The sequence below is a fragment of the Apteryx mantelli genome, chromosome 4 (genome assembly GCF_036417845.1).
Source record: "Apteryx mantelli isolate bAptMan1 chromosome 4, bAptMan1.hap1, whole genome shotgun sequence".
Lineage (NCBI taxonomy): Eukaryota > Metazoa > Chordata > Aves > Apterygiformes > Apterygidae > Apteryx > Apteryx mantelli.
The window spans coordinates 64,824,589-64,849,875 of NC_089981.1; the positions used below are offsets into that span (position 1 = coordinate 64,824,589).

The 25,287-nt window shown below is 45.0% G+C and overlaps 1 protein-coding gene and 1 long non-coding RNA gene across 7 annotated transcripts in view; one reads left to right on the forward strand and one right to left on the reverse strand.

Moving 5' to 3' along the window:
* The window catches only part of ESRRB (estrogen related receptor beta), an 81,938-nt gene extending 67,201 nt beyond the window's left edge, over nucleotides 1-14,737 (forward strand). The window contains exons 4-7 of the mRNA XM_067296852.1: nucleotides 1,889-1,999; nucleotides 2,663-2,824; nucleotides 7,856-8,125; nucleotides 14,482-14,737. Of these exons, the coding sequence (XP_067152953.1) occupies nucleotides 1,889-1,999; nucleotides 2,663-2,824; nucleotides 7,856-8,125; nucleotides 14,482-14,726 (788 nt within the window). The 3' untranslated portion in view covers nucleotides 14,727-14,737. The remainder of the gene's footprint in view (nucleotides 1-1,888; nucleotides 2,000-2,662; nucleotides 2,825-7,855; nucleotides 8,126-14,481) is intronic.
* Nucleotides 1-25,287, reverse strand: part of LOC106482882 (uncharacterized) — a 187,476-nt gene that overhangs the window by 34,816 nt on the left and 127,373 nt on the right. For 4 of the 6 annotated variants that reach the window (XR_010884195.1, XR_010884197.1, XR_010884196.1 and 1 more), the window contains one exon: nucleotides 18,377-18,464. This is a non-coding gene — a long non-coding RNA (uncharacterized lncRNA). Of the gene's footprint in view, nucleotides 1-10,705; nucleotides 10,894-14,870; nucleotides 15,108-16,718; nucleotides 16,895-18,376; nucleotides 18,465-25,287 lie in introns of those variants that run through there. The other 2 variants (XR_010884198.1, XR_001292256.2) reach the window with 2 other exon arrangements.

The window sequence follows — 25,287 nt, forward strand, 5'->3', positions numbered from 1 at the left end:
GCTAAAAGAAGCAAACAGTGGGCAACATTTTTTTAGAAATACTGCAATGTAACGGAGGAGGGAGGTGGTACCTGTGCTCAGGGAGGTTGGTGAATTCTTCTCACGGGGTAAGAAATAGAAAATTTGCCTGGGGAAGGAAAAAAACTCAGTTGGATCTGAGTTCACCCACTCTGCTTTGTCTCTCTCTCCATTTTCCCTTATCTGTCATCCTCCAATAGCAGCCCCTGCAGCAGCAGTTCCTTTGCTCTGGAGAGCTCACGGTCTGCTCATTCCTGCTTCTCCTGCACAATAGGAGCAGCAGGAATCTGAAAAGGAAGCAGTTGTTCAGCATTAATAACATCATGCCTATGAGCTTCTGACCCAACACACCATAGCTTAAAGGTAGTGCCACCTAGATTGCCCTGTGGGTGTTCTTACTGCCATGGAGACCTTGCTGTCAGTCTGTATCACTGAGTGCTGTTGGCCTTTGGGTGTTGGTTATTCTTGTTGAGGGGCTAAGCTGTTGTACTGCTTGTTGATCATGCTGGTTTGGGTGCTCCAGCTGCGAAGAGTGCCAGGATCCAGGTGTTGGGACAAGTAATGGTTTCATGTGGTGCAACGGTGGGCTGGTATGAGCACAACTGTAAGAGATTGCTCCTTTCAGTGACACAGTAAGTGTAGTAATGCCATAGTAAACATGGCATTAGTTTGAAATGTGTAGTATAACTGACAGATGTGTGCTTTTTTCTGGGGAAGAATATTTCTAGCAGGTTTTTCAAATGTACAAGTTGTTCAAAAAACATTGCTAAAACTAGTTTGGAGTGTTTGTTTTTAGTTGTTTGTGTTTATGCAGTGGATTGATTGCAAAATATTAATGGCTCAGCATGATTAGTAAGTGTATGACATAGTTTGTTCCTGTGATCTGACAAGGATCTCGTGCATGTTTCTAAGGAAGTACTTGTATATGCAAATTCAAAATTTTGTTTTATTTGAATGCTACTACATTTAACTTGAAAGATTTTTTGCAATGGCTGTTTCTCCCAGCAAGACTGAGTTACCCCAGTTTCACAAGAACTGATTACAAAAGATCATATGGCTGGCTAGAAATAGCTGACAACTGGACAAATATCTATGGGCTTTTTCACAACTCATTTTTAATATTGTATCTTGCACTGATACAGCAGTTCAACTGCTGTTCCTGTTCAATTGGTTATTGATGCTGCTATTGTCTTTTACGTGGGGATAGTCACTGGGAACTGTTTGATGTGCTATTTGCAGTTTGATTCACTGTATTTTGAAAAAGCTGCAACAAATTCTTCAGTGTCTCCCTAGTTCAACTTTATCGTTACTTCATTGTTGTATAAGTTGTTTCTATTTATTTGAGTTCTACTTCTATTACAGTTGCCTCACTTGATAAAACCTGAAACATCTTTGCTGTATTCATATTTCATAATCCATTTGCTATAGGTAACATTTTTCAAATATAGACAGCGAGAGGTCACAGAACATTTAACTTCTCATTTTTAAGAACAATCTAAAAGCTTATTTTTATAACTGCAGGTTTGATTGACATTTCTTGTCTTTCTTTTTAAAAACAAGATCATCCAGGGGGCATCAAAGTCTGAAGCCTTTCATTTGCCCATAAGATACAAGAGTTTGAATGGGTTAATTTTTGTTTTCATTAATATTCTGAAGAAAGCTAATGTCCATGGCAATATTGTTAGAGCTGGAGGGAATCTATCTGGCATTATTGAGATTGTTAGGTTCAGCTGAGATTCTCAAGTGTTTGGGAAAGGAAAGCTCTGTGGAGTGCAGGGAACTTATTATTTAGCAAATTTTAGTATCCGAATATTAAGGTTCCCTGTGGCACTAAGGAATCATGAGGAATTATCTTCTGTTTTAACTGCAGGTGTTCGTCTGGATCGAGTCCGTGGAGGCCGTCAGAAATACAAGAGAAGACTGGATTCTGAGAGTAGTACTTATCTGAGCTTACAGATCCCTCCACCAGCTAAAAAGCCACGTATGTATCGGTCTTGAACTGTGGGCCTCTGAGCAACCACTCAGCTCCTTTTTATTGTTGGTCTCCCAAAACATACAATGGCATGGTTGTCACTGCTGGTTCCAGTATCAGTCACAAGCACCAGGATTTTTTCTTATGATCATAGTATGTAGGTAAACTAGGTACATCTGAGGTATAGCCTGGGTACTACATTTATTGTACCTAAGGTTAAATGCCAGAGATTTCCTAAGAGACCATATAAATTCATTGTGATTTTTCTGATCTTTTCCTGCATCTTAAGCCATGTTAGCCAAATTGGCCCTGCACTGATTTCTCTCTTCCTTATCACCAACAGTTCTCTAAACTTCTCCAAGTGCCACCAGTTATTTATTCATTTCTCACTTTCTCCTATTGTTGTTGTTGGACCTGCGTGAGATAGTTGTTGACAACCTCACAGTAGCTTCTTGGTTCTGTCATCCCTGTACAGACTTGATTTGGCATAGAAGGATTGCTACAGTTTATGTAGCTGCAGTGTAGTCTCCTCCTGTTGTGAACAAAACCATTTCTGAGGTCCCATGGCCTCTCTAGCCATGTCTTCTCCCAGGAAGGCCCTTCTAGAAAGGGCTGTTATGACACCTCATGTCCTGAGAGATACAACAACAACTTCTCCTTTGAAATGTGCAGTGACTAAGATCGTCTCCCACTTGCTGGTGGCAGAGCCAGAGAAGATTTATGCCATGCCTGATCCAACCATGCCGGAGAGTGACATCAAAGCCCTGACAACCCTCTGTGACCTGGCAGACAGGGAACTGGTGGTGATCATTGGCTGGGCAAAGCACATCCCAGGTAAACAGGGGAAATCACGAGGCCTAAATGTGAATGGCAAAGGGAGCTGATTATTTATCACTGTGCTTATCAGTTTGTCTTCCGCCAGGATTTTGACATATAGTGATGGGCTGAAATTACTGTCACAAAAAACTGCTTGTGGTGAGCTCTCATTGGTAACAAATTATAATATAGCACATGGTATAGGTGTATAAATTGATGACTGTATATGTGTGTGCCCTGGGATTATGTGGTAGGCTTTGAGATGCTATGATAGAGTAATTGGTTGTACCAGGCATTGAGTGGCACAGAGAAAATGCTTAGGGGGACAGTGCTTAGGGTTGTAAGGTGGACTTCAGTGATTTTGCACTGCATCTGCATGACCTGGGTCTGTTATGTTTATAGATGAATAGCAGTGACTGGACTTTACTGCTAATGGCAAGGCAGGTTATCTTATACCTTGTCTGTAGTGGGCATTCTTGCCTAGATTCAGGAGAACTTTTTTGCACTGGATTGCAATCCATTGGGATGGAGGACGTACCCACTATTGTCAATTAATCTCCAGGCTTCTGTGCTGAAAAATAATGAGGACAACTTGTTGGCAGTGTGACTGGCCTCTGAGGGCTGACTTGACTATACCAGTCAGGATGCCTATGACATAGCAACAATCTCACACCTGCAGGTAGGATGCTACAGTAATAGGACCCAGACTGATGGAGCAGTCATGGCCCTCGAGGATGTTCAGGGGACAAAGATGCAGACTGGGCAGGGAAAATGCCCCCTCTGTCCCTGCCATGTGTGTCCATCAATCCCCCTCACCCCTCCCACCGAAAAAAGGTGGGCTGGACTTGGATATGGGGTAGGTTAGGCAGGGAGCTTAGGGAATGTCCTTGGGGTTTACATGACTGCTTTCCGGAAGATAATTGTACAAACAGCTCAGTACAGCTTTCTCCTGCCTTCTGTCCTCCTTCCTTGAATCCAGGAGAACATCTGATGCTTAGCCACAGGGTTTAAACCACATTGCACGTTGTCTGTTCTTCTGCTGCATGGGTCTGTATTCTCTTGCTTTGCTTCTTTAATTTCCTTCTTCTTTTGTGAAGTATTTCAGCATGAGCAATCAGACAGTTTAATTCTCCCCTATATTTAGCTTCTCTCTGTAGCCTCTCTCTTGCCTTTTTGGTGGTTGCTCATCTTTTCCCAGAAGGGAGTATTTCTCCTGTGATTCAAGGGTTAGTAGCTTCCTGGGCTGGATGGAAGAGGGACTGTAATGTTGTGGGACTATAAAGCCTGGAGAAACTTTCTGAGGACAGGGTTTCTGAGTAGAGGTTAATCCCAGTGGTGCCCTTCTTATATGAGATTTGCAGTATCTGCAGGGATTACACCCCTCACTACTGCTGGAATCCATCGGGGGCTGATTCATCACAAATGGGCTTACACTGCTGATTAGGGAATTTAGCCTGGATTGCTCTACTAACCCAGTACTTGGGGTGTTAACAGGAATGGTCTTAAAGCAATGCAATTAGCTGCTGTTCAGTGAGATGCTGTTGTCTGTTCTCCTAACCTTGGCAGTTTCTGTGTGCATTGGGGTGTCCTACTGCAGTTCCCTAGCTTGCAGCTGTGGGTTGCACCTGGGATGCTCATCTCTGAGTTCTTACAGTTTTCCAGCCTGACATGGTGATTATCCCAGAACAGAAGTGTAATAGTGAGATGACTCCTGCACTGGGAAAGGGGCACTCTCTCCTTTCTGAAAGGCAGGAAATACCTGCCATCATCTCACTTTTCTCTGTTTTCCTTTCCTATCAAAGCCCCTGCCAGACAGGAATAGCCATCAGCCTAGCACAGTCCTGACCAGCAGCAGTATCATAATGAGACTGTGCATACAGGAGAGAGTTCAGGGATTGTTATGCCAGGAAGTGGTACCAAAAATCAAACATAACGAAAGACAGTTCACAAAAATGCACTCCTGTACTTGTGAAACATGTACTAAACATACTGCACTAGGCAGCAAGGGGGCAGAGCAGGGCAGGGCCAGGAATCAGGTGTCTAGATTCTGCATGTCCCATATTTCTGCCTCTCAAGGATTTTGAGTGAAACAGGACCCTTTGTCTCCTGTGTGCACGAACTCTTAGACACAGGGAGCATGGACAGAGGAACAAAAGTCACATATTCCTGCCTTGTGTTCTCACTGAAATTAGTAAGGAACAGTGTGACATAGGTGTGATACCAACCTTTCAGGATCCCAGGTGTCGATACAAACTTCTACCCCACAGTGTTAGCAAATAAAATCAGTTAAGCTTAAAGACACTGTCCTATGATAACAAGAAAGCATGATTTAATGGTGTTCAGCAAATGTTAGCGCTCAATAGCCTCCTTAGCCAGCATGGAGTTGTACCCTTCTGGATGAAACCCCCTCACCACCACTCACTCACCCTGTGTACTAATTGTCTTTGAACAACATCTACCTTTTTTGTATGTGGACAAGACTTCTCTTGAGGGGTGACAAAGGCTCTCCCAGGGTAGCTGTTGTGCTGTTCTCACTAGGAAGACGATAGTACTAGCACAGAATGAAATATGGCAAGTGGAGTGACAGCAGCTGTGTCTGGAGTGGCCTCAGATCCTATAATTACATCTCCCTTTATTACCTCTGCTAATGGCCCTCCAGGATGACAGAAATGATAATAAATTAACAGATTATGAACTCCACTTGCCACAAATTATGTGGCTTTTTTTTTTTTTAATTCTGGGAGCTCCCACTGCCAAACCATTGAAATAAAAAAAAAAAAATCACAAAAAATAAAAAACCTGAATGTCATATCAGCTATTGCAAATAAAGCAGCTTTCCTCAACGTGCACCTGAGGAGGAGAAAAACATGCATGCAGCTCTGTGCAGTTCCAGGATACATTTTTGGGAGCCTCAGGATGGTAGTAGAGTATTCAGCACCTTTCAGGATAAGGCCTGAAGAGCCTAAGAGCTACTGCTTTTGGTTGGCAGCAGACAAGAGATTCCAGGTGCCAGAAGCTGTGACAGCAGCTGTGCAGTTTCCCCTGTCACAGGGCTAATCCCATCAGTTCCCTGTGCAGCAAGGGGGAGACTTAAGGAAGACAGGATCCTGAGCCCTGGAGCTACATCAGCCTGTGCTTGGATTTGCTCAGGAGAGCGTCATTCAGGAGCAGCAATAAAAGTACTAACTGCAAGAGATAAAGGCAGAGGGGCAGAGGCAAAGGGTGAGGGAGACATCGCTGCAGCACTCATAGCTTCATCAAGGGATGGGATCTACCAGGAGCAGGGGTATGTGGAGCACAGGCTGTGCTGTACAAGAGTCTCACAGTCATGAAGCTGGAGCTGGATTTGCAGCTCTTCTCCCCAGTAGCATGGCTCCTCTTCAGCTGTTCCCTCTGGCACTCCTCACCAATGGTTTATCGATTCTTCCCTCCCGCCCACTGCTCCCCTCAGACCTTGCACACACAACACGTGACAGCTGATTGGTATCTGTTAATTAATGTGGCCTGGGGCCTCTTTTCTATTCAGTGGCCTGATAAGGGAAATTGGATGTCCAAGGGCTGCCAGGCCATTATCACCCTTTGCTTCCCCTGGCAACACAAACACAAAACATGGCGTAGTGATAAATAAATACCACTAACCCACCCTTCTGCCTTCCCTTCCCCAGCTGAGATAGTGCAGATACAAAAAGAGAACCCACAGTCAGTCAATATAGCAATCATCAGCCCTTTTGTTAATTGCCAACTTGATAACAAGAGAAATCAAATGATCACCATGGTGGCTGGCTACCTAGGTCCCAACACAGGGCCCAGAGTTGTGAGGCTCCTGGACAGAGGCTAATGAGCTCACAGGCCTCTGAAGGAGAGTAAGTCCAGAGGCTTAACAAGCACTGGAGAGAAAACTGGCAGAGAAGGCTATCCCAGCTGAGGGGTGCCTGGCTGTCCCACTTCTCTCACTGCCATTGGGAAACTCTAGACGCATTGGGCTGCCAAAGAGCAAACACAGCCACTGCCTTTCAGTGGTCAGCAGGAGCTGCCTAGATAGGACCAACACGCTGCGCCTAGCAGCCCTGTCTGTGATGGCTGCTGCACAGTGGCCTTCCTCCCAGGATCTTTCATGGGCTGTCCTTCTAGGATCCCTGGTGCTAAGGACATGAAGGACCTTTCCTTCCCATGCACTTTTTTTCCTCAGGGTAGATAGTGCCTCCATGTTTCAGCCTCACTCCTTTCTCATCAGTGCCAACAGGGCTCTGGGGTTGTCAGTGTCTATCTGTGATTGCAGATTGTTTCTGTAATTGGGAGTATGACATAAGCTTATTGCTGGGTGCTGGTTCTGTTGCTAGTGGGTCTGGTTGTGATTTAGGCACTTGTATAACACCACAGAGGTGTTTTTGACACTGTGTAGGGTTGTTGGCTGTGAGATGCAGAAAGCTGATGGTGTTGAGCTCAGGGAGTGATGATGAATAGAAGAGGACTGTGTTCACAACTGTGTTCAGTTTCTGACCTTTCAATGCTCTGTTGCAGAGGGACCTTTTCTCTTGTTGGCCAAAGTGAGAGACTGAGGTATGCTTGAAGTTCAGGCCAGTGTCATTTTTCTCCTATCCCATCAGAAGCCCTCTTTTTTGCCATCTGGAGCTCTTTTATGCTGTTTGATTCACTGGGAAAGGAAAGTACAACTAGGGCAGTACTGCTGCAGTACAGAACTACAGGAGGACCAAGGGGCAGGAAGATGTGGTACAAAGCAGTTTGCTGCTGTAAGAGAAGCAGGAATCAGGAAAAGAGGGTATCATTAACCTTGGGGTGCTAGAAACACAAAGTCAGAGCATCAGGGACCTGTGTTTGAGGCTCTGGGTGGACCTGGAAGCAAGGAAGAGGGCAAATTCCACATGTGCTGACTACCACAGAGATAGGGGCCACTTTAGTAAGCTTTTCCAGAGCAGCAGACCAATAGAGAAGAGTGCTTGGGGTGAATCCCAGGGAAAAATAAGGTCCAAGGGCTCCTAGAGACTTTGCTGTGCACCCTTTTGACCTGCTTGTCTTTTGTCATATCAGGGTTCTCCAATCTCTCCCTTGGGGACCAGATGAGCCTCCTGCAGAGTGCCTGGATGGAAATCCTCATCTTGGGCATTGTGTACCGCTCCCTGCCCTACGAGGACAAGCTGGTCTATGCTGAGGACTACATTATGGATGAAGAGCACTCTCGTCTGACGGGGCTGCTGGAGCTCTACCTGGCCATCCTGCAACTGGTGCGCCGCTACAAGAAGCTCAAGGTGGAAAAGGAGGAGTTTGTCACACTCAAGGCCCTGGCCCTCGCCAACTCAGGTACAGCCCTGGCCCAGCCAGCCTTGGGATCAAGGAGTCAAGGCCCACAGTGTCATCTGGCCTGGGAGAAACCCGCAGCCCATTGCCTTAGACTGTGCCATGTCATGCAGCATCTCCAAAGCTTCTCTTGGTCCATAGAGCAGGACCCAGGCTGGAAAGGAAGGAGAAAGGCTTGCTGCCTCTAGAGCCCCGATGGCAAGCTGGCCCTGTATGAAGAATTGGGACCAGGCAGGGATGGGCTGGCTGGTGTCTTCTGGCACTAAAGCAAAGCCTGTGGAGTTCTCCACTAGTGAGCGGGTTCCAGTCCCACAAGTTCAGAAGAGGGGATGTGAGCCAATTCTGCATCCAGCTGAGCAGTGTTGGTCAGTTAGAGCAAATAGGGAAACCCTGGTCCCAATTTCAAACACCACAAAATTTGTGGGGTTGGAACTGCCTGGTCCAGTCCTGGAGACGTTCAGAGATCACAGACACTGAGGCCTTCCAGGAGAACTGGGCGACGGAGAGTGGACCTGGATGGGTAGCAAATAAGATGTGCTGACAGAAGTTTGCCCTGATGTTGTCTGTTCTGTTCCTTCTTGTGAAGAGGATGAGAAAGGCTAGGGCCCTCAGTCCAGTGCCTTCTGTCTCAGTTTGGAGGAGGATCACAGCCCTCAGACCAGCAGGCTGGTAGCCTGTGGGAGAAACAAGAGGTGCTGTGTGCTGCACTGGTGCTGCACAACAGCCAGACACATATTTGCTCAGGAGTACCTTCCAAAGGGAAATTGCTAAAGCTACTGTGTGACAAGGACTCCCTCTACATCCCTTGAGGTTCACTGTACATCACATCTCCTGGCCAACCTGCACAGTGCAGGCCACAAAATTCACCCTTGTAGCCCAGCAGTGAGTCCAAGATCTCTGTTTAGCTAAAGCTGTCTTCCAGAAAGACACCACACCCCATGTGAAGCTGAAGACATTAAAAGATGGGGAATCTGCATCTTTCATGGTAGCTGACTCTAATTAATTGTTCTCCCAGTTAAAAAAAAAAAAGTGCCATGTCCCTAGTGTCAGTTTGCCTGAGTTCAGCCTCCAGATTCTGAGGGTCTCTGTTGAGCTGTGTCCTATGACCCCATGTCCTTTTACATCTGACAGATTGACACAAGACAGTTCCTGCTCCATAGCTGCATTCCTTGGCTATAGATGCATTACTTAAAGCATAACCAAGTGGGCCAGAATGCTCTGTGAGGCTGCCCTATACTCATTTTACACCATTCTGTTGTTCTTTGTCATCCATACAGTTAGCAGCAGCAATTTAAAAAAAAAGAAAAAAAAGAAATTACTTACAGATCATTGATAAAAATGTTGAGTAGCATCTGGTTTTTTACTGATCCCTGTGGATTTCCACTAGAAAACTCCTCCTTCAGGAATGATTCACCACTGATAGCTACTTTGAGATCTGTCATCTAGCCAGTTACTAATCAATTGAAAGTGTGCTTTATTGATATTGCATAGTGCTAATTTTTTAATGAGAATGTCCTGTGGTACTAAGCCAAGTGTCTTATAAAAGCCTAAGTCCATTATATCTATGCAGTTAACTTTATCAACCAAACTTGTAATCTCATCAGAGAATGAAATCAGGTTTGTTTGACAAGACCTCTATTCCAAAGTATTCTGTTGACTGGCATTAGTTGTAAAACCATTTTTTAAGTCTTAATTGAATATTGCATTTCTTTTTCCTTGATTTTTTTCTGGTTCACATAAGGCTAGTATGACAATTATCAGATAGGACCTAGGAAACTGTATGCATCATCAGAACTTTTCTGGTTGTCTTGAATTTCTCAAAAATACCAAGAGTTGTTAAACATTGATTTTCCCTAGCTGGTCTTTAGCTATTATAGAACTCTCAAAGCCAAGTTATCCAGGTCTACTGATTTCTGTGAAGTTTATCCCTAACATGTTTAACATCTTCTTGCATCAACAACAGACTAAGAAGTCTTCGTCATCTTCATATAACAGAGGTACATCACTCTCCTTTTCTCTACAGACAAGACAGAAATACTCACTTGAGGACTTCTGTCTCCTCTGCATTGCTATTAATAACAATCATTTCCATCCAAAAAGAGCACCCCCCCACACACACGTTTTTCTTCTATTTCCTAAATATTTATAAAACTCTTCTTTATTGTCCTTTGCCCTTCCAGCCATGGATTTTCCTCTGATGTCCTTCGCTTCTCTTATCGATTTTCTACACTTCATAACTTCTGATTCATATAAATTGCTATCTAGTTCCCTTTTTCAATTTCTCATATATCGCTGTTTTAGTTCTAATTGCTGCCTTCACTTTGCCACTGAACCAGGATGGGCAGATAGCCAAGGCTGGCCTTTCTCTCGATTACGGGATGGTAGCTTTTGGCTATGCAATCAACTCTTGTTAAAGAACCTGCCTCCTGTCTACCAGGAAGGTCACAGGATTAAACAAGGAGAAGGGCTCCTCAGAGAGGCTGAAGTGCTAAGGGACTGGTTGTGACAGGGTGACAGGAGAAGTGCCACACAAGGACATTTATCTGGCCCATGCTATGAGTGGAGATGCTGTAGTACCTGAGCCTCAGTGCTGTCAGATTCTTTGCAGTGCAGCAGAAGCACTCTCTGCTGATGTTGCTCACTGTGCTGTCAGGACTTAGCCCAGGGCAAGCCATATGGGAACAGTCTGTATCAGGAGTGGAGAAACACTGAGCAATGACAGAGCAAAACAACCAACACTCATCAGCTGCTTTGGGGTTCTGCTTGCAGCTCTGTGGAATAAAGAAACCAAGGTAAGGGTGAGGAGGCACAGGCCAAAACATGCTCTCAGCTGGATGGGAGAAGCCACTTTGCCTTCACTGGTTTGTTCTAGTGCAGTTGGGAGCATAATCCACAAAAATCCTGCTTTGTGGTCTTTATTCAACCATATGAAAGCAGAGCATGAGATCTCATTTTTCATGTAATTAAAGCCTCTCAGAACACACGCACAAAAGGAAACTACATAGGGTCAGCTGTATTTTTCTAATTTAACCTTCACATTCTTTTAACATAAGTTACTTTTCTTAGTGTACTTCTGACATGGACTAAACTTGCAGAGCCTGCATGTATGTGCTTGCATGCAAATGGCTGATTCCTACAACTGTAGGAACACAGACTATCTTCTGGGTGACAGCTCAACTCCCTTGGGTCAAAGACATGGTTTAAAGCTCAGTGCTTAGATTAACACCTGTGTTGCCCAGACCTGCTTTCTGCCTCTTGCCTCCTATATAGATAAATTCCTGAATTTTTCCTATCCTTGCTGGATGTAATTGCTTATGCAATCCAGCTTCTAGGGACTTTCCTCTCTTCCATGTAGCTCTGTGTATATTGATCCTTTGTTTCTAGGAGTTAAAAGGAATAAAACAAATGAAATCAGAAGTGGGAGTTCACTCACTCCTCATTACAGGAAGAGCTGACAATAGGCCAAGTGCTGCTTAGAAGAAGCCATCTTGCCAGAGCCATGGCTGATCTCTGAGTCCTCAGTGTAATGCACCAAGGACACACCTGCTGGGATTCGCAAAGAGAATCCAAGCAAAGCCTCTCTTCACCAAGAGCATTTTAGAGAGCTGAGAAATTAATTCTTAATGCCCAGAGCAGCAGGCAAGACCTGACAATGAGAACATCCATTTTTGCCAGAGGAGGGATGCCACAGCCTCACTTGTTATCCTTCAGAGCCTTTTTAGGAATTCCAAGGTCCTCTTCCCTCAGGAACACTGAACTGATCAACCTGTGTATTGAAGAGCCCTCAAGGTTCGCATATAGGACATGTTCAATTAAGGACATCTCAGACTTCCCAAACCTTATTTCCCTTTTCTTGCCAATGCATTTTAGTGCTGAGATGGAGTGAGCAAGCTCTGTATCAGGCTAGGGGATGTGTGGCAAATTCTGTACTAATGGGCCCTGTTAGTTTCCTGCTCCTTCTAGAAGCTGCTAGGGAAGAGTTAGGTGAGGAGGGAAGCAGGGCCTGTCCATTCTCACTCCTGGCCTTCACCCCAAAGCTGGAAAAGGGCTCCTGACATGAAGCCTGACTTCTAGCCCACTGGAACCTCAGGGATGTGGCCAGGCAGCCTCCCTCCACCTCAGTACTCTGACAGTTGTAAAAATTCATAGCTATTGATTTTGTAATTAACAGTTTATCAATGCCATCGACACCAGCTCACTGATGGATTGCAAGGAAATTAATCCTGCAATGTTATTTTATTTTTTGCAGTCAGCTGCCAATTTTGAGCTCCTTTCAGCATAGAGTGGGGGTGGTAGAGCAGGCCTTGATGTTTATTTCCCTCTTCCTCTCCCTTTGTATGTCTAGTTATTTAGTGCTCTTGGGGCACTTCACCTTCCAGAAGTCAGGTAGCACAGCTTTAGCACTCTCTTTACTGTACAGCAGCATCAGCACCCAGAAGCAGAGCACCCACTTCCATATGCAGCATGGTGGGCTGCCTGGTGCTTCCAGCACCCACTGGGATCTGGTCATTCTGATGGGCTGTAATTACTTCTCCCCCATGTATTCCTGGCCAGGTGAACATTAAGCAGAAAACTGGAGAACATTTCTCGCCAAGCTCCAGCTCTTGATGTTCCAGTCTCCAAAATGACCTCTGCAACTTGGCAGGAAACATATCCCATTCACCTCTCCTGGATGGTGCATGCAAATTCTCCAGAGGTGCTACCTGGCTGGGGGAAGTTGCCAGACTGATTTGGCAACATGCTTCTCCCTCCCCACTTCTCTGAATCAACCCGTGTGGCTAGCTTAGGTCACTAGGATGACCTGCCAACCCTCCTCTAAGTTTCTTTGCCTGGTCTCTGGGATACAAAAAGCAAAAGCATCCTTACCCAGTAGGCTTCCTGGAAATACAACCCTTTAATATTCTGTAATTAGTGCATGCCTTCTAACTTAAACAGTTTTCTTGCTAGGCATAATATTTTCCAGACTGTTGTAATCCTTTATAAATCATGCAATATAAATAGCATTTACTGTACATATATCTTATGAAATTCACAGCATCTCAGTTGTCTTGAGCTTGCCATAGAAATGACAAATATTTCTAGAGGAATTTGGGCACTTAGGCCAGTGTCCCTCCCCTTCACTGCTGTCAGACTCAGGAACCCATTTCCCCACATTTGTTCTGTATGCGTGTGGGCTGAGCCAGGCCACTGTTATATGGCAAAGCCCAGGTACAGTGCCAGACAGGTGCAACTCTATGTGCATATGTACATTTATTCTAGTGTCCATTTGCTGCTGCTTCTGGATTCATTGCCCTGTGGCACGAATCTTTATCAGTGGGTTTACTATTGATTAAAAGTCTGAACAATGAGGAGACGTAACAGCGTCTCCAGGTCTGTTGGGGTCGTAGGAAAGGAGCAGAAATCAGCAAAATAGAGAGAGAGAGAGAAGGAGAGAGAGAACCCTCCAATGATAGTGCGCTTGGCTAGCTCTCTTGGTTTACTCTTAACCTCTCTGCTCTGTAGTGTTATCCTCTAGCACCACAACCTGCCTAGGAGTTTGGCAGCCTATGTTCTTCTCAGGTATCCCAGTGTAGCCCCAGACTGGGTCACTACCAGCTACCTTTGTCTCAGAGCAACACCAGAGATCTGTGCTAACCTCACAGACCCTGTAAGCCCCTCCGGCAGCTTGTAGAAATCTAACTGGCAGCCTAAGGCATGAGGCCTTGCAGGAGTAGCTGCAGGAGGTGCAGGTTTCTGTAAAGGACTGAAACAGGATGCTCCCTGAGCAGCTGCTGGCAGTCTCTGAAAACAGGGGCATATGCACAAAGGTGGGGCTGGCAACACCCCTGGGCACGCTGGTTGTGACCTACTGGGGCTTTTCTGTCTTGCTGACACCCTGAGCAGCTGCACAGCAATTAGGTAGTTTAGACAGATGAAGCACTATAGCAGTGTTAATTATTCTTAATGAGATTGCTCCCAAGCGGCGGCGCGGCGGCAGAGCAGCTGCTGCCCCTTGCAGGGTGACTCCCCCCAGCAGGAGCACGCAGGGCAAGTGAATGTGCAAGTCACAAAGGCCCCAAGCCAACCCCCCCCCCCCCCACATAGTCTTGGGGTTGCCAGCAAAACAGGCACACAGGGCACAACGTGTCACCTACCCCTGGGAACCTTACTTTCCTGCACTGCTGTGACCAACTTGCAGGGCTGATGCAGAGCTTCACAGCAGCAGTACCAGCACCTGCCAGCACCTGATACTCTACCCAGCAAGGTGTTTTTTTTCCATATAGAATGACAGAAAGGAAACTTTAAAGTTTCAGGTCCCTAAAGCATTTCCTCCCCATATCTGATTTGGCTGTTTGCTGTCTCTTCTCCTTCCCCCCCAGACTCCATGCACATAGAGGACATGGATGCAGTGCAGAAACTCCAGGACCTTCTCCATGAAGCCCTGCAGGACTACGAGCTGAGTCAGCGCAACGAGGAGCCCCGGCGAGCAGGCAAGCTGCTCCTGACCTTGCCTCTCCTGCGGCAGACAGCTGCCAAAGCTGTGCAGCATTTCTACAGCATCAAACTGCAGGGCAAGGTTCCCATGCATAAACTCTTCCTAGAAATGCTAGAGGCAAAGGTCTGACGGCCCCAGTGCCAGCCAACAGTGGCCGGGGAACAAACTAGAAACAAAGATGCAGACAACAGAGCAATCCAAACAGCAGCAGCAGCAGTCACCGCCGGCTTTTATCTCCAATCATTTATTATGGAAGAATTATTTAATGTCTATCTGTCGGCGTGACTGCAGAATCTCATGTACAGGAGGGGGGAAACTCTTTTAATCAGTCACTTGTTTCTCTTTTTTTTTTTGTTTGTTTGTTTTCTCTGTGGGAAATACCAGAATATGCTCTTGCACTTGTGGAGGCGGTCATCAGGGTTCAGCCCCTCTGAGCAGTGATGTTCTCAGCACTATCTAGGGCTGCCTGCTCCCCAGCTCCCTCCACCAGTGCTGGAGGGGGAATGGGGACTGAAGCAAGAAAAGAGGAAGAATAGAGTCAATATAAACTTTATCTGATTGTGTTGTGAGGGATCAGATAGAAAGGGAGGCAGCCAGGGTCCTTTTTTTTGTCACCTTTCTGGCTCTAACCCCAGGGCAAGTGCTCCTTGAGATAGGAGCACTACTGGACCTCTCCCAATCAAAATGGCTGCCTCCCAGGCTCCTCTAGCAACAGCTAACACTTGTACATAAGGCCCCACTTCTTACCGGGAAAGATGTTCCTAAGTGTGTAAGATATTTTGCGACCTTGTACAGCGTGTCATTACACCTGACTACTCCCCTCCCGTGTACAATCCCCACAGGCCCCTGAAGAGGTAGGATGTATGTCCCTGAGAGAATGCAAGTCTCCTTTCCAAGATGGCCAGAGAAAGAGAAAAGAGCCTGATGTTATCCTTCAGTGCTGGGTTGACTTGATAATCTCTACATCCTCTCCTATGTGGTGCTAACTACAGTTCTTCCACACTTTTCACCGTGTTGCGTATCAAACCTGCCTCTTCAGCTCAGCCAAGTGCCATTCCCCACTCACCTTGTTCCTTGTGGCAGAGAACATGAGGTTTTGTCTGCACTGGCACTGCCCAAGTATAAATATACCCCAAACCAGGGTGTTTCTAGACTCCAATAACATGATAGCTCTTTGCCACCATAGAGACTTAGGGTTATTGCCAAATGCTAGTTAGGAATCAGGGGAATAACTTTGGGGTTGGGAGGGCAGCTCCTGAACCTGAGAGATTGTGTTTTGTGGCAGCCTAGGGACAGAAACTTAGATGGCGGTGTGGCTCCATCTACCACCTTCCCCTGCCGCATCCCATTATCCTCAACAGCAGCAGCAAATGAGCTAGCATAGGCTAGCCCTGGGCCTGGTAAGAGGCCCTCTCTCTCTCTGACAGAAAACTGTAGACCTGATCTCGAGGCGGGATGTGGGGGAGAAGAGGTAGGGGAATGTTTATTTGCGCCTCTCACGTAACCAGGTTCCTGCTGTATCCAAGCCCTGGTTTAGATCTGCTGCCTAAGCCAGAAGCGCTGCATTCTCAATAGCCAGAGGGGAGTTTGGGTGACTGACAAAAATGGCTGTTGGCATTCAGTGATTTTATTTTCTAGGTCACTTAATTCTGAGCCAGCCTAAGCTGATGAAACCTGAAAGTATTGTCAGCTTTGTGGTCGGTGAAATGGCAGGAGAGGGGAAAAACGGGCTCTGATCTACATTTGAGATGCAACACACTACTGGCTCTCTACCCCTCACCCCACCCCCATTTCCATCCCTTCCTGGCCAGCCTGGGGGGAAAGGTGGTGTGGCAGATGAGTAACTTACCCCCTAGCAGGAAGCCTTCCAAACCAGGGTTGAGGTGTGTGATCAGGGAGATGCTGGGTGCTTATTTTCTACCAGAGCAGAATGTATCACTGTGCAGGGCTGTTGGTGCTACAGAACAAAACCTATGCTAACTGAGAGGCTGGGCAAGCTGATGCTTAGCTCTTGGCTGTTGTAGTGAGCCCACTCTGGTACTTGAGCTAGTTCAGTTCAGTCTCCTCCAAGTCATCCTTACACTACACAGACCTAGCTGTTCTCACCCATTTTGTACTCACTTGATAAAATAATTCAGTCTTGCTTCAGGCACTTTAGAAAACCAACAGAGACCAAAGGGGCAGGAGGCACACGGGACCTGCGATTGTTCTCACGCTCATAGCAGGAGCAATGATGCAGTAGCCTTGTGCTTTGAACAGGTACTTGTGCTTCTCCCCCAATTTCCTCCCAGAGGCAGCTGGAGAGAAAGGGAGAAGCTTTTGGTTGTGCTCACAACTGCCATACCCATCTGTGACTGTGAGGGGCCAAAGAGCAATGCAAGCCAGCGCTGTAGAGCCAGCTTGCCATGTGTGGCAACCTGGCAAGTCTTTCTGACTGTGGCACAAATACTCTCATAAACATGCTGGGCTGTGCTATGGCATGTAAGTTGGACTCACTGCACCACTGTTGTGTCCCTGCTGAGTCTCACCTAGCGCAGACCTAGCACATTGTGCCCTGTCCTGCCTCATTGCTGTGCAAAGAAAGCTGTCCCAAACTAGGCTGAAAAGACCCTGAGAAGCAATTCTTACTACTTTTGGGCCTTGGCAGGAAAGTTCATGGTCATTTAGAAAAAACAAAAAGAATGACTATTCCAGATTGTTTGCATTTGAGCTTGGGCCTGCTTTCTAGAACAGGAAGGAGAACAAACTGCAAAAAGTGATTATGAAGGAGAGCTGCTGAATTAGCTTTTAGTTCACAGTGATTGCTGGCTGGTTAGAGTAGGGCTATCATATGGAGGCAACTCTTGCCTTAGCAGAACAATATGAAAAACATGAAAAGTGTTTTTTCCAGGTCTTCCTGCCTCTTCCCTCCTTAAGTGGGAATAATCAGCACATAGAACTGTGTAAACTGTCTGAGAAAGAGGTAAAGGACCCTCTTTCTCCATTATAGCTGCATAACCTTGGACCTTATCTGGGTATCCACCATTGCTTGAAGATAATAGGCCCGGAAAGACTTATTTGCATTTCTTCTGAAATAGGATGGTAACTGAACCAGGCAAAAATCAGCATATATTACTCTCTTTAAGCAAGGAATGTAAACTCTTCCCCAGGAACTGGGACAGAAACACATGCTTAGCATCAACCCCTAAAAGGCTTGTACCATTTTTACTTGGGAACCAAGTGAGGTCTCTCTGGCCCTTCAGGCAAGTGCAGGAATGACATGCATCTCTTCTCTTCCCAGTTACTCTGATCTGCTGCACATCACTAGTACAGTCATGCTGCCGCAACTGAGGAGCATGGATGGCCAGCTAGATAGTGAGCTGAGCTTGCAGAGAAGGGAAACATTATCTTAGTCCAGTCCTCTCAGTGCACTTTAAAGTAGGAAATGGGGCTTCAGCAACTGTTTAGGTCTTTGAATCTTCATAATCGCTTATAAAAAGGTCTGAGAATGTAAAAACTGAGACATGAACTAGGAAAAGGGGTCTGAGCACCAGTGCTGGTTACGCCATTCATTCATAATATAGGAGTCACAGAGTCAGAGTCCTTCTATGTGGGGCAAAAGATCATGGAGTCTAGCCCTTGGGACACAAATGGGCTCTGTGACTCAAAGCAAAGAAAAGCAAAGCTGCAGAGGTAAGTGTATCAGTGACAATGAATAAGCATGTAGCCCACATCCAGCAACTATAATAAAAGCATCTCTAGCCCCTGATTTGCATGTGCAGATAACAGAAACCACATACCTGTCAGCAACTACAAAAGGCAATTCTTCCCAAATGACCAGCTCCTCTGTTTTGGGCACATTCTCCTCTGGGAACAGCATTCTCCGGCCTGTAATGCAAAACAAATTTCATGGGGATCAATTAAAAGAAAGGGTAAAATACCACACAGGACTGGGTTTCTGGGGAACTTGGGCATTATACCTCGCAGCAAAACTGTGAAGCTACAGGAAACTCCCCCGCAACAATCAGATTCTTGCAGCATTGTTCATGCTAAGGGGGCATTATTTTTCTCTTTATAAGCTAAGTCATCATTTTTTTAAAGTATTACAAACATATAAAATAAAACATGCTGCACCAGAAAAGTGTAAGCAGCTATTAGAGGGGAACGTCATTGAGAAAGACCCTAGAATGCAACTTGTTGAGCTTTTCTTACCAACTGGAGCTGAGAAAAAGAGCTTCCACTTTATAGCCACAAGCTATAATCAATCATATGGCCAAAGGCCACTCTGTTATTCTTGTGGCTGGGTTATATGGGGAAGCCAGAGAGACAGAGTCTGTGAGAATGATGCAGGGAGTTATAGACAGTCAGTGAAATAAACAGCATCTACTTCACTCAACTATTATCTGCTCCTAAAAAAAGAAAAAAAATGTTAAATAAATAAATTGTATTCTTGTGGTACAGGTCATTTCAAACAAAACAGGAAATAAAACACAGATAAGTAAAAACTAACCCAGACAGAGTAATGTTTATTGTGTTTATGAAATGCTCTTTCACTCCTGGGGATACACAGGGGCTGGGGTAGGGGTAAGCACTGATTGTGCATGCTGCAGGAGGGCAGGGGAGGCCAGCCCCTGTTACTCAGAAGCACTCATTTTGTTCTTTTCCCCCAGGAAAAAATATTCCCAACAGACTTCTGCTGTGAGTTTATGTGAGATTAACATTGCTGAGGACTGGTGAGGTGGGCCCTGTAGTCGGTATCTGGCATGGACTGACCTGTCTCTTCCCCTTACCCATTTTCTCCTGCATCCTGCATGTCACTGGTGCAAGGAATAAACATGAGCTAGTGATGAGAAAAACCTTGATGTTGTTCCAGTGAAAAACAAAATCTCTAATTATAAAATAGACCATTGGCTTAAACCCAACAGTGACATCAAGAGTGTAGCAAGCATTACAGCAGCTGTCCTGTGTTTATAAAGTGGGTGCAATTGCTGAAGTCATGGCATTTGCATTGATCTGGTGATCAAGCAATGCAGGATGGCAATCGTACGTCCTCGCCAAGGAAGCAACAGGCAATATGCTGTGGTGCTTGGGGCAGGACCCCAGGCTTTTATTCTACCTTCGATTTTCCATTGAGCATAGACAGCATCGCATGCTGTGTATGCAGTGCCATCTTCATAGGCCTCATCTCTTCAGTACTGCCAAGGTCCTCCTTCCAGGCACTGGCACTCACTGGGATGATGTCTGTAAACCAAGCAACTAAGAGGCCTCTCATCAGCCTGCATTCAGAAGGTGGAGGAAGAGGCTGAAGCAGTGGTGGGTAGTAGGAAAGGTCATGGGATAGAAAGGGACTTGAATGAAAAAAAAAAAAGAGTGCAGTGCTGGGGAGGGAGGTGAAGCATGACAAGATTTTTCTACACTTACAACGGCTACCCCCCCCCAGCCCCACAGTCACCACTACCTCTGTCTGTGACAAGCTCTATCTTTGAACCAACTCAATCCCTTTCCAAGCTCACTTGCACACTTGTGTGCTCTCTCTCTCTCGCTCTCCCTCTCTCTCCCCCCTGCCCAACCTACATCTAATGCCTCCCTCACCACACTGTGCACACAGCACTGCAGGCTAACTGCACTCCAGGGTGCCCATAGCTACCTACATGCTGGCAGCCACTGACAGATGTTATGGACCATGTCTGTTTTCTGACCAGCTTCCTCTACCCTTCTTATATAGAATTGAACTACTTTTTACATGATGATTAAATTAGGCCCACAGCCTTCTCTGAATGTTGTACCAGCTCACAGCAGGTTTGGATTTGGCCACGATAGGAAGAAATCATGACTTTAGGTTAAATATAGCACAGGAACTGTCAATTTATGGCTTTCAGAAAGGCAGTAATTTAGGGGTTCTGAAAAGTTTATGTGGCACCTGGAGCTGTCAGAGTTATGGGTCAGTGAGGGTAGCAAGAGGGTTATGGAGACTCAGGATCCCACTTAAGCGCTCCTCATTCCCTTACTTCTGAAGTGGCAGCTGCCTGCCTTACATTTTCTGGTCACCCTTCTGCTTTTTCTAGGCTTTTCTTACTATTACTCAATCATGCTATGGAAAAAAAAAAAAAAAGGTGACTCTTTATGGTAAGCATACCAAGCAATGGCAGAAGCTGAGGGCAACCTGACATTTCCCTTACAGAAGAGCTTTGAAGGAAACACTAGAAAAACAGTAACAGGAGGACTAACCTAGGAATGTGCTGGGGTGGCTGGAAAAGACAGAGGCTGATAAGTAGCTAATGAGACTTGGGCTTAGAAAGCACAGGAATGGTTCAGCAAAACATAACAGCCCACAACAGAGAGGCCCATCATAGCTCTGGTCTTCGGGCACTCCCTTTCACAGGGGCTGGGTAAGGCTAGAAAACAGTTTTCAGCTATAAGAGTAACAGCAGCCAAATGATGATAAACTGGAGTGAAGTCACAGAAAAGACCAGAACTGGCCACAGGCTCAACAGATGGTTTGTGAGGAAGACTGAGAAGACAGACAACAACTGCCCTGATATATCACAGATTGCCAAAGACTTCAGTGCCTCATACACTGAGCCCTTCTTAAATCTAACCAGTCACATGTTGACACTGGCTGAATGTATTCAGCAACCCTCTCTCTCTCGTGAAACCCCAGACTGAGTTATTTCACAACTTCATAATGATTAGGCTTGTCAGCACACACAGCACACCGAGAAACAGCTGGTTCAGACCACAGGCCCATTTAGGCCAGCACCCTCTCTCCTAAAGTGGACAACAGCAGATGAGCAGGTAAAAATATAAAAACACAGCAAGGAGATACCATTATGTCTCCCAGCAATTTAAGATTCAAAGACTTCCTGAGCTAGAGATGAAGGCTTTGTATTTAATAACCCTTGATGAATTTTTCTCGCATGAATTTGTCCCACCACTTTTTCAACCACTACAAGCATTCAGCTGCCACAGCGCCCTGCAGCAGCCACAGCACCCTGCAGCAGTGAGTTCCATGGATCATTGCTTGAAGAAATACATCTCCTTCGCTTGTTCTGAACATGCCATTAGCTAGTTCCATTTCATGCTCCTACATTTGGTATGAGAAGATACAAAAACCAGTCCCACGCTCACTTTTCCCTACCATTCTTGATCTTCTAGGTCTCTCTCAGTTTCACGTTCAGTCATTTTTTTTCAAGGCTGAAGGATACCTGCCAGCCCTACCCCTTCACCAGGTACGCACTGCACCAATTATGTTAAGAAAACATGGTAATGAGAAAGGCAAACGGCTGCTTTGCACCACCTGAACTAGATGCTTTAATACCAAGTATAAAACCTAGTCCCTATCGCAGATATAATAGCAGATAGATATACATTTCTCTTTCTGTATCTATCTACACACAAACATAGCCACAGTTCCCATGTGTCTTAGTTAGACTTTCATTCACAGCACTACTGTCGTTCACATTTATCTTCAAAATAGCTTACAAACAAGATGATTAGCCCATTTAAACCATTTCTTCCTGACAATAATAACAATAACAGATCAGAATCCTTCCTCCTTTACATGAATGTAGCCTTTCCCCCGGCAAATCTTTTTTCTTTCTTTCTTCCATGTGAAACTGAGGGAATTCAAAAGGCACCTTGTACTTTATCTGATACAATCCCTTTATTATAGTACAAATGAGTGTTTTAAAAACTAAAGAACTTTAATGTATTCCTTGATGTATTAAATAGAGATTTTTAATGTATTCCTTCTTATAAAAACTTGATTTCTATTTAGAAATCACATCTCTCTTAATTCAGAAATACCAAACTCTTTCTTTTCCAAATGCTTAAAAACAACATATTTACCTTTCTGTAAAAAAGTCTTTGAATCAAATGCATCATTTTGATGAATGAAATTATTATATGTTTTGCTCTCTAATTTCAAGAAACTGGCATTACATTTTCAATAAGCTTTATCACACATCCCCAATGTAACTGCAATTGTTGAATAATAAAAGGCAGGACAGTGATCAGATAGATAGGGAAAAGCCAAGACAGAGCAAACTGAAATCACTTTGCCTAAATTGGCAAAAAATCAACACAAAACAAGGTTGCATTTACTAGATCACATAGAACAAAGCACATCATAAATCATGTTTTTGAGAGGGGTTAATTTACACCATATGCCAATTAAGTCAAGTGCAATACACAGGTTATGAATAATCTCACTGGGGTGAAGAGTGTTATATTTGGAAGGAAAATGATCCAACTGAAGCCAAAATTATAATCACCTTCAATAATTACATTTCCAGCATTGTAAATTCATTTCCATTGCAACACGAAAGCAGTCACCTCTGCAAGTAATTTTCTATTACTATTTACATTATTAAACTCAAACACATTTACCAAATTCTTGTTTATATTTTCACTAGTGGTTTATGCTACTGCAAACCAATGATCCTTTGGATCAAGCTTAGGAAATATAATTTCACCAGATATGATTCAATCTAATGAATCCCTGTAACCAAGCTTGGGGCAATCGCTTATTTCCCTCACTGTTTTTTTTTTAACAAAGCATAAAAATTCAGCAGTACCCCAAGGGAGTGATGCTCACAGGAACAGCATTAATGTGCTCATTATCTTTGCTGGGTGCTATCCCCAGCTCTGTCACTCCCCTGAGCACTTCTATCTGTGACTCTTTTTCTAGCTACAGAAAAACCTATATTGCTACTGGTGCTTCTTCCCATCTCTTCTTTCCACCACAGGTTTATGATTTCTCATAATCAGGCACATGCTATGACCTAGTCTGTAGCCCTGGCTAATCTTTGACGTTTTGTTTTTTTTCACTACTAGATAGCCTCTCTCTCTCCCACTGCCTCTGTCCTCCTCTCCTGTTTCTGGCACAGTGCCCCTGCAGGTGAGGAGACCTTCAGGGAGCGTTCAGCCCCCTGTGCCAGCTGACCACACCGAGCTGCTGCAGGCCCCTCATGGGATAGTCTGCTCCAGCTCTTGAAAACCAGCCCCCCCCCCCCCCCCCCAAGGCTAGCAGCCAGCTCATTTTTCTGGATGTCTTTCACTTGGATGGAGGATCATCCTGGTCAAGAATTTTTACTGTTTCCCATTGCTGGATTTCTGCTAAGACTTCCTGGCATTGCAGTCCTGCAAGGAATACAGCGCAACAGAAGGGGCATTCACCACATCAAGGAGAGGGTTAGAGGAGGGCATTTGCAAAGTGGCACTGATTGATACTGGCATTTGGGCCAAGTTATCCTTCCTTTACATTCTCAGGGTTGTGTATGCAGACAGGAACCACATATAGGCCTGACACACAGGCCACAGTCAGACTAGATCATGGCAGTTCAGTTAATTAGACAAACTATGCCAAACCTGCCTCTCCAGTGAAATACCATGCTAACTTCATGCTCCACTATGCAACTCAAGAAAGCCTCAGAATCTTGCCTGCATAAGTCAGCAAGGCCATGCAGTAGGGTATTACGCAGCGACACATGGCGTTGACAGTGCTGAACCAGAAAAGCAGCATACTCATGAGGCTGTGTCTATTTGGCCAGATAGCTGTTAACACAAATTAGTTATAGCAATTACAAACACAGTACCATGTTCACACTCAGTGATCACAGAAAGAAGAAACATTTTATGAATAAATGATAAACACCTTCTAAACAAGCCAAGGAATGTAAACATTAGAGAAAATGTAGTCAAAAGAAGAGAATCAAGCCAGGACATACACTCCAAAGCTATATTTCTTAAGAGACCACCTTTTCAAAAGGAAAAGAAAGTGCTGGACTACCTTATGTCCCAGTGTAGTTTGTCAACTGGAAATGAGTAAGGGATAAACAAAACCGCAGTAGATAGATAGGCAAATAAAATGTTTTGGGTTTAGAAAAATTATAACTTTGCTATCATAATTATGAACATCTTGATTAAATTATCCCCAAGCTGTCAGTGAAATACCAGGCTAATTACAAGTCCTGTCACCTCCTTGGTACTGGGTTCCATACTCCGTTGATTTCATTTATTCTCACAAAGGTCATCACAGCAAATGCCCTTTTCACTGAGTCTGGCCCTGCACCCTCCACAGCATGAATTCTTTGTCTGGCAGATATGCACTACTCTATTCAAAGATCAAAAGAGCCAAAGAATAGAAATTGCAACAGACCCTGTCTGGGCTATGAGTGGTTGCAATTCAGCTGTGATATCCCAAGGGAGTAGGGATAACCTGAATTGGGACAATGTTTCACAAGGTGAGAAGAGCTGTCGCGATGTCCTTCAGGAAAGCATCCTGGTGACCTCTCAGCCACGACTGAGAAATGAGATAATCTCTTTCATGAACATACATCAGGTAACTGGCTACCCAGCAAGCTGGGAACGCACAGTGCCTCCAAAACAAAAGGGAGAGGAAAAATACAATAAATATAGTGATAGCTCACACAGAATGTTCAGCAGTGTCTCTGTACTACAGACTTGGCTGAGGATTCAAAGACCCTTTGCAGTTAGCTTCACACTTCACAGTTACTGCTGCTAAACAGGTTAAATAATCATCTCTCTCAGTTACCCTTCTCCCTTCCATTCCTCAACCACCATTTCTTAACGGAAGGGGCAGACCCAGTCTACTCCCCAGGAACCTGCTTATTTCTGCAGGATCTCTTCTCATGAGTAGGAAGGATTCCTTCTCATGGCTAAGAAGGATCCCACTGCCTTTGTACTTCAA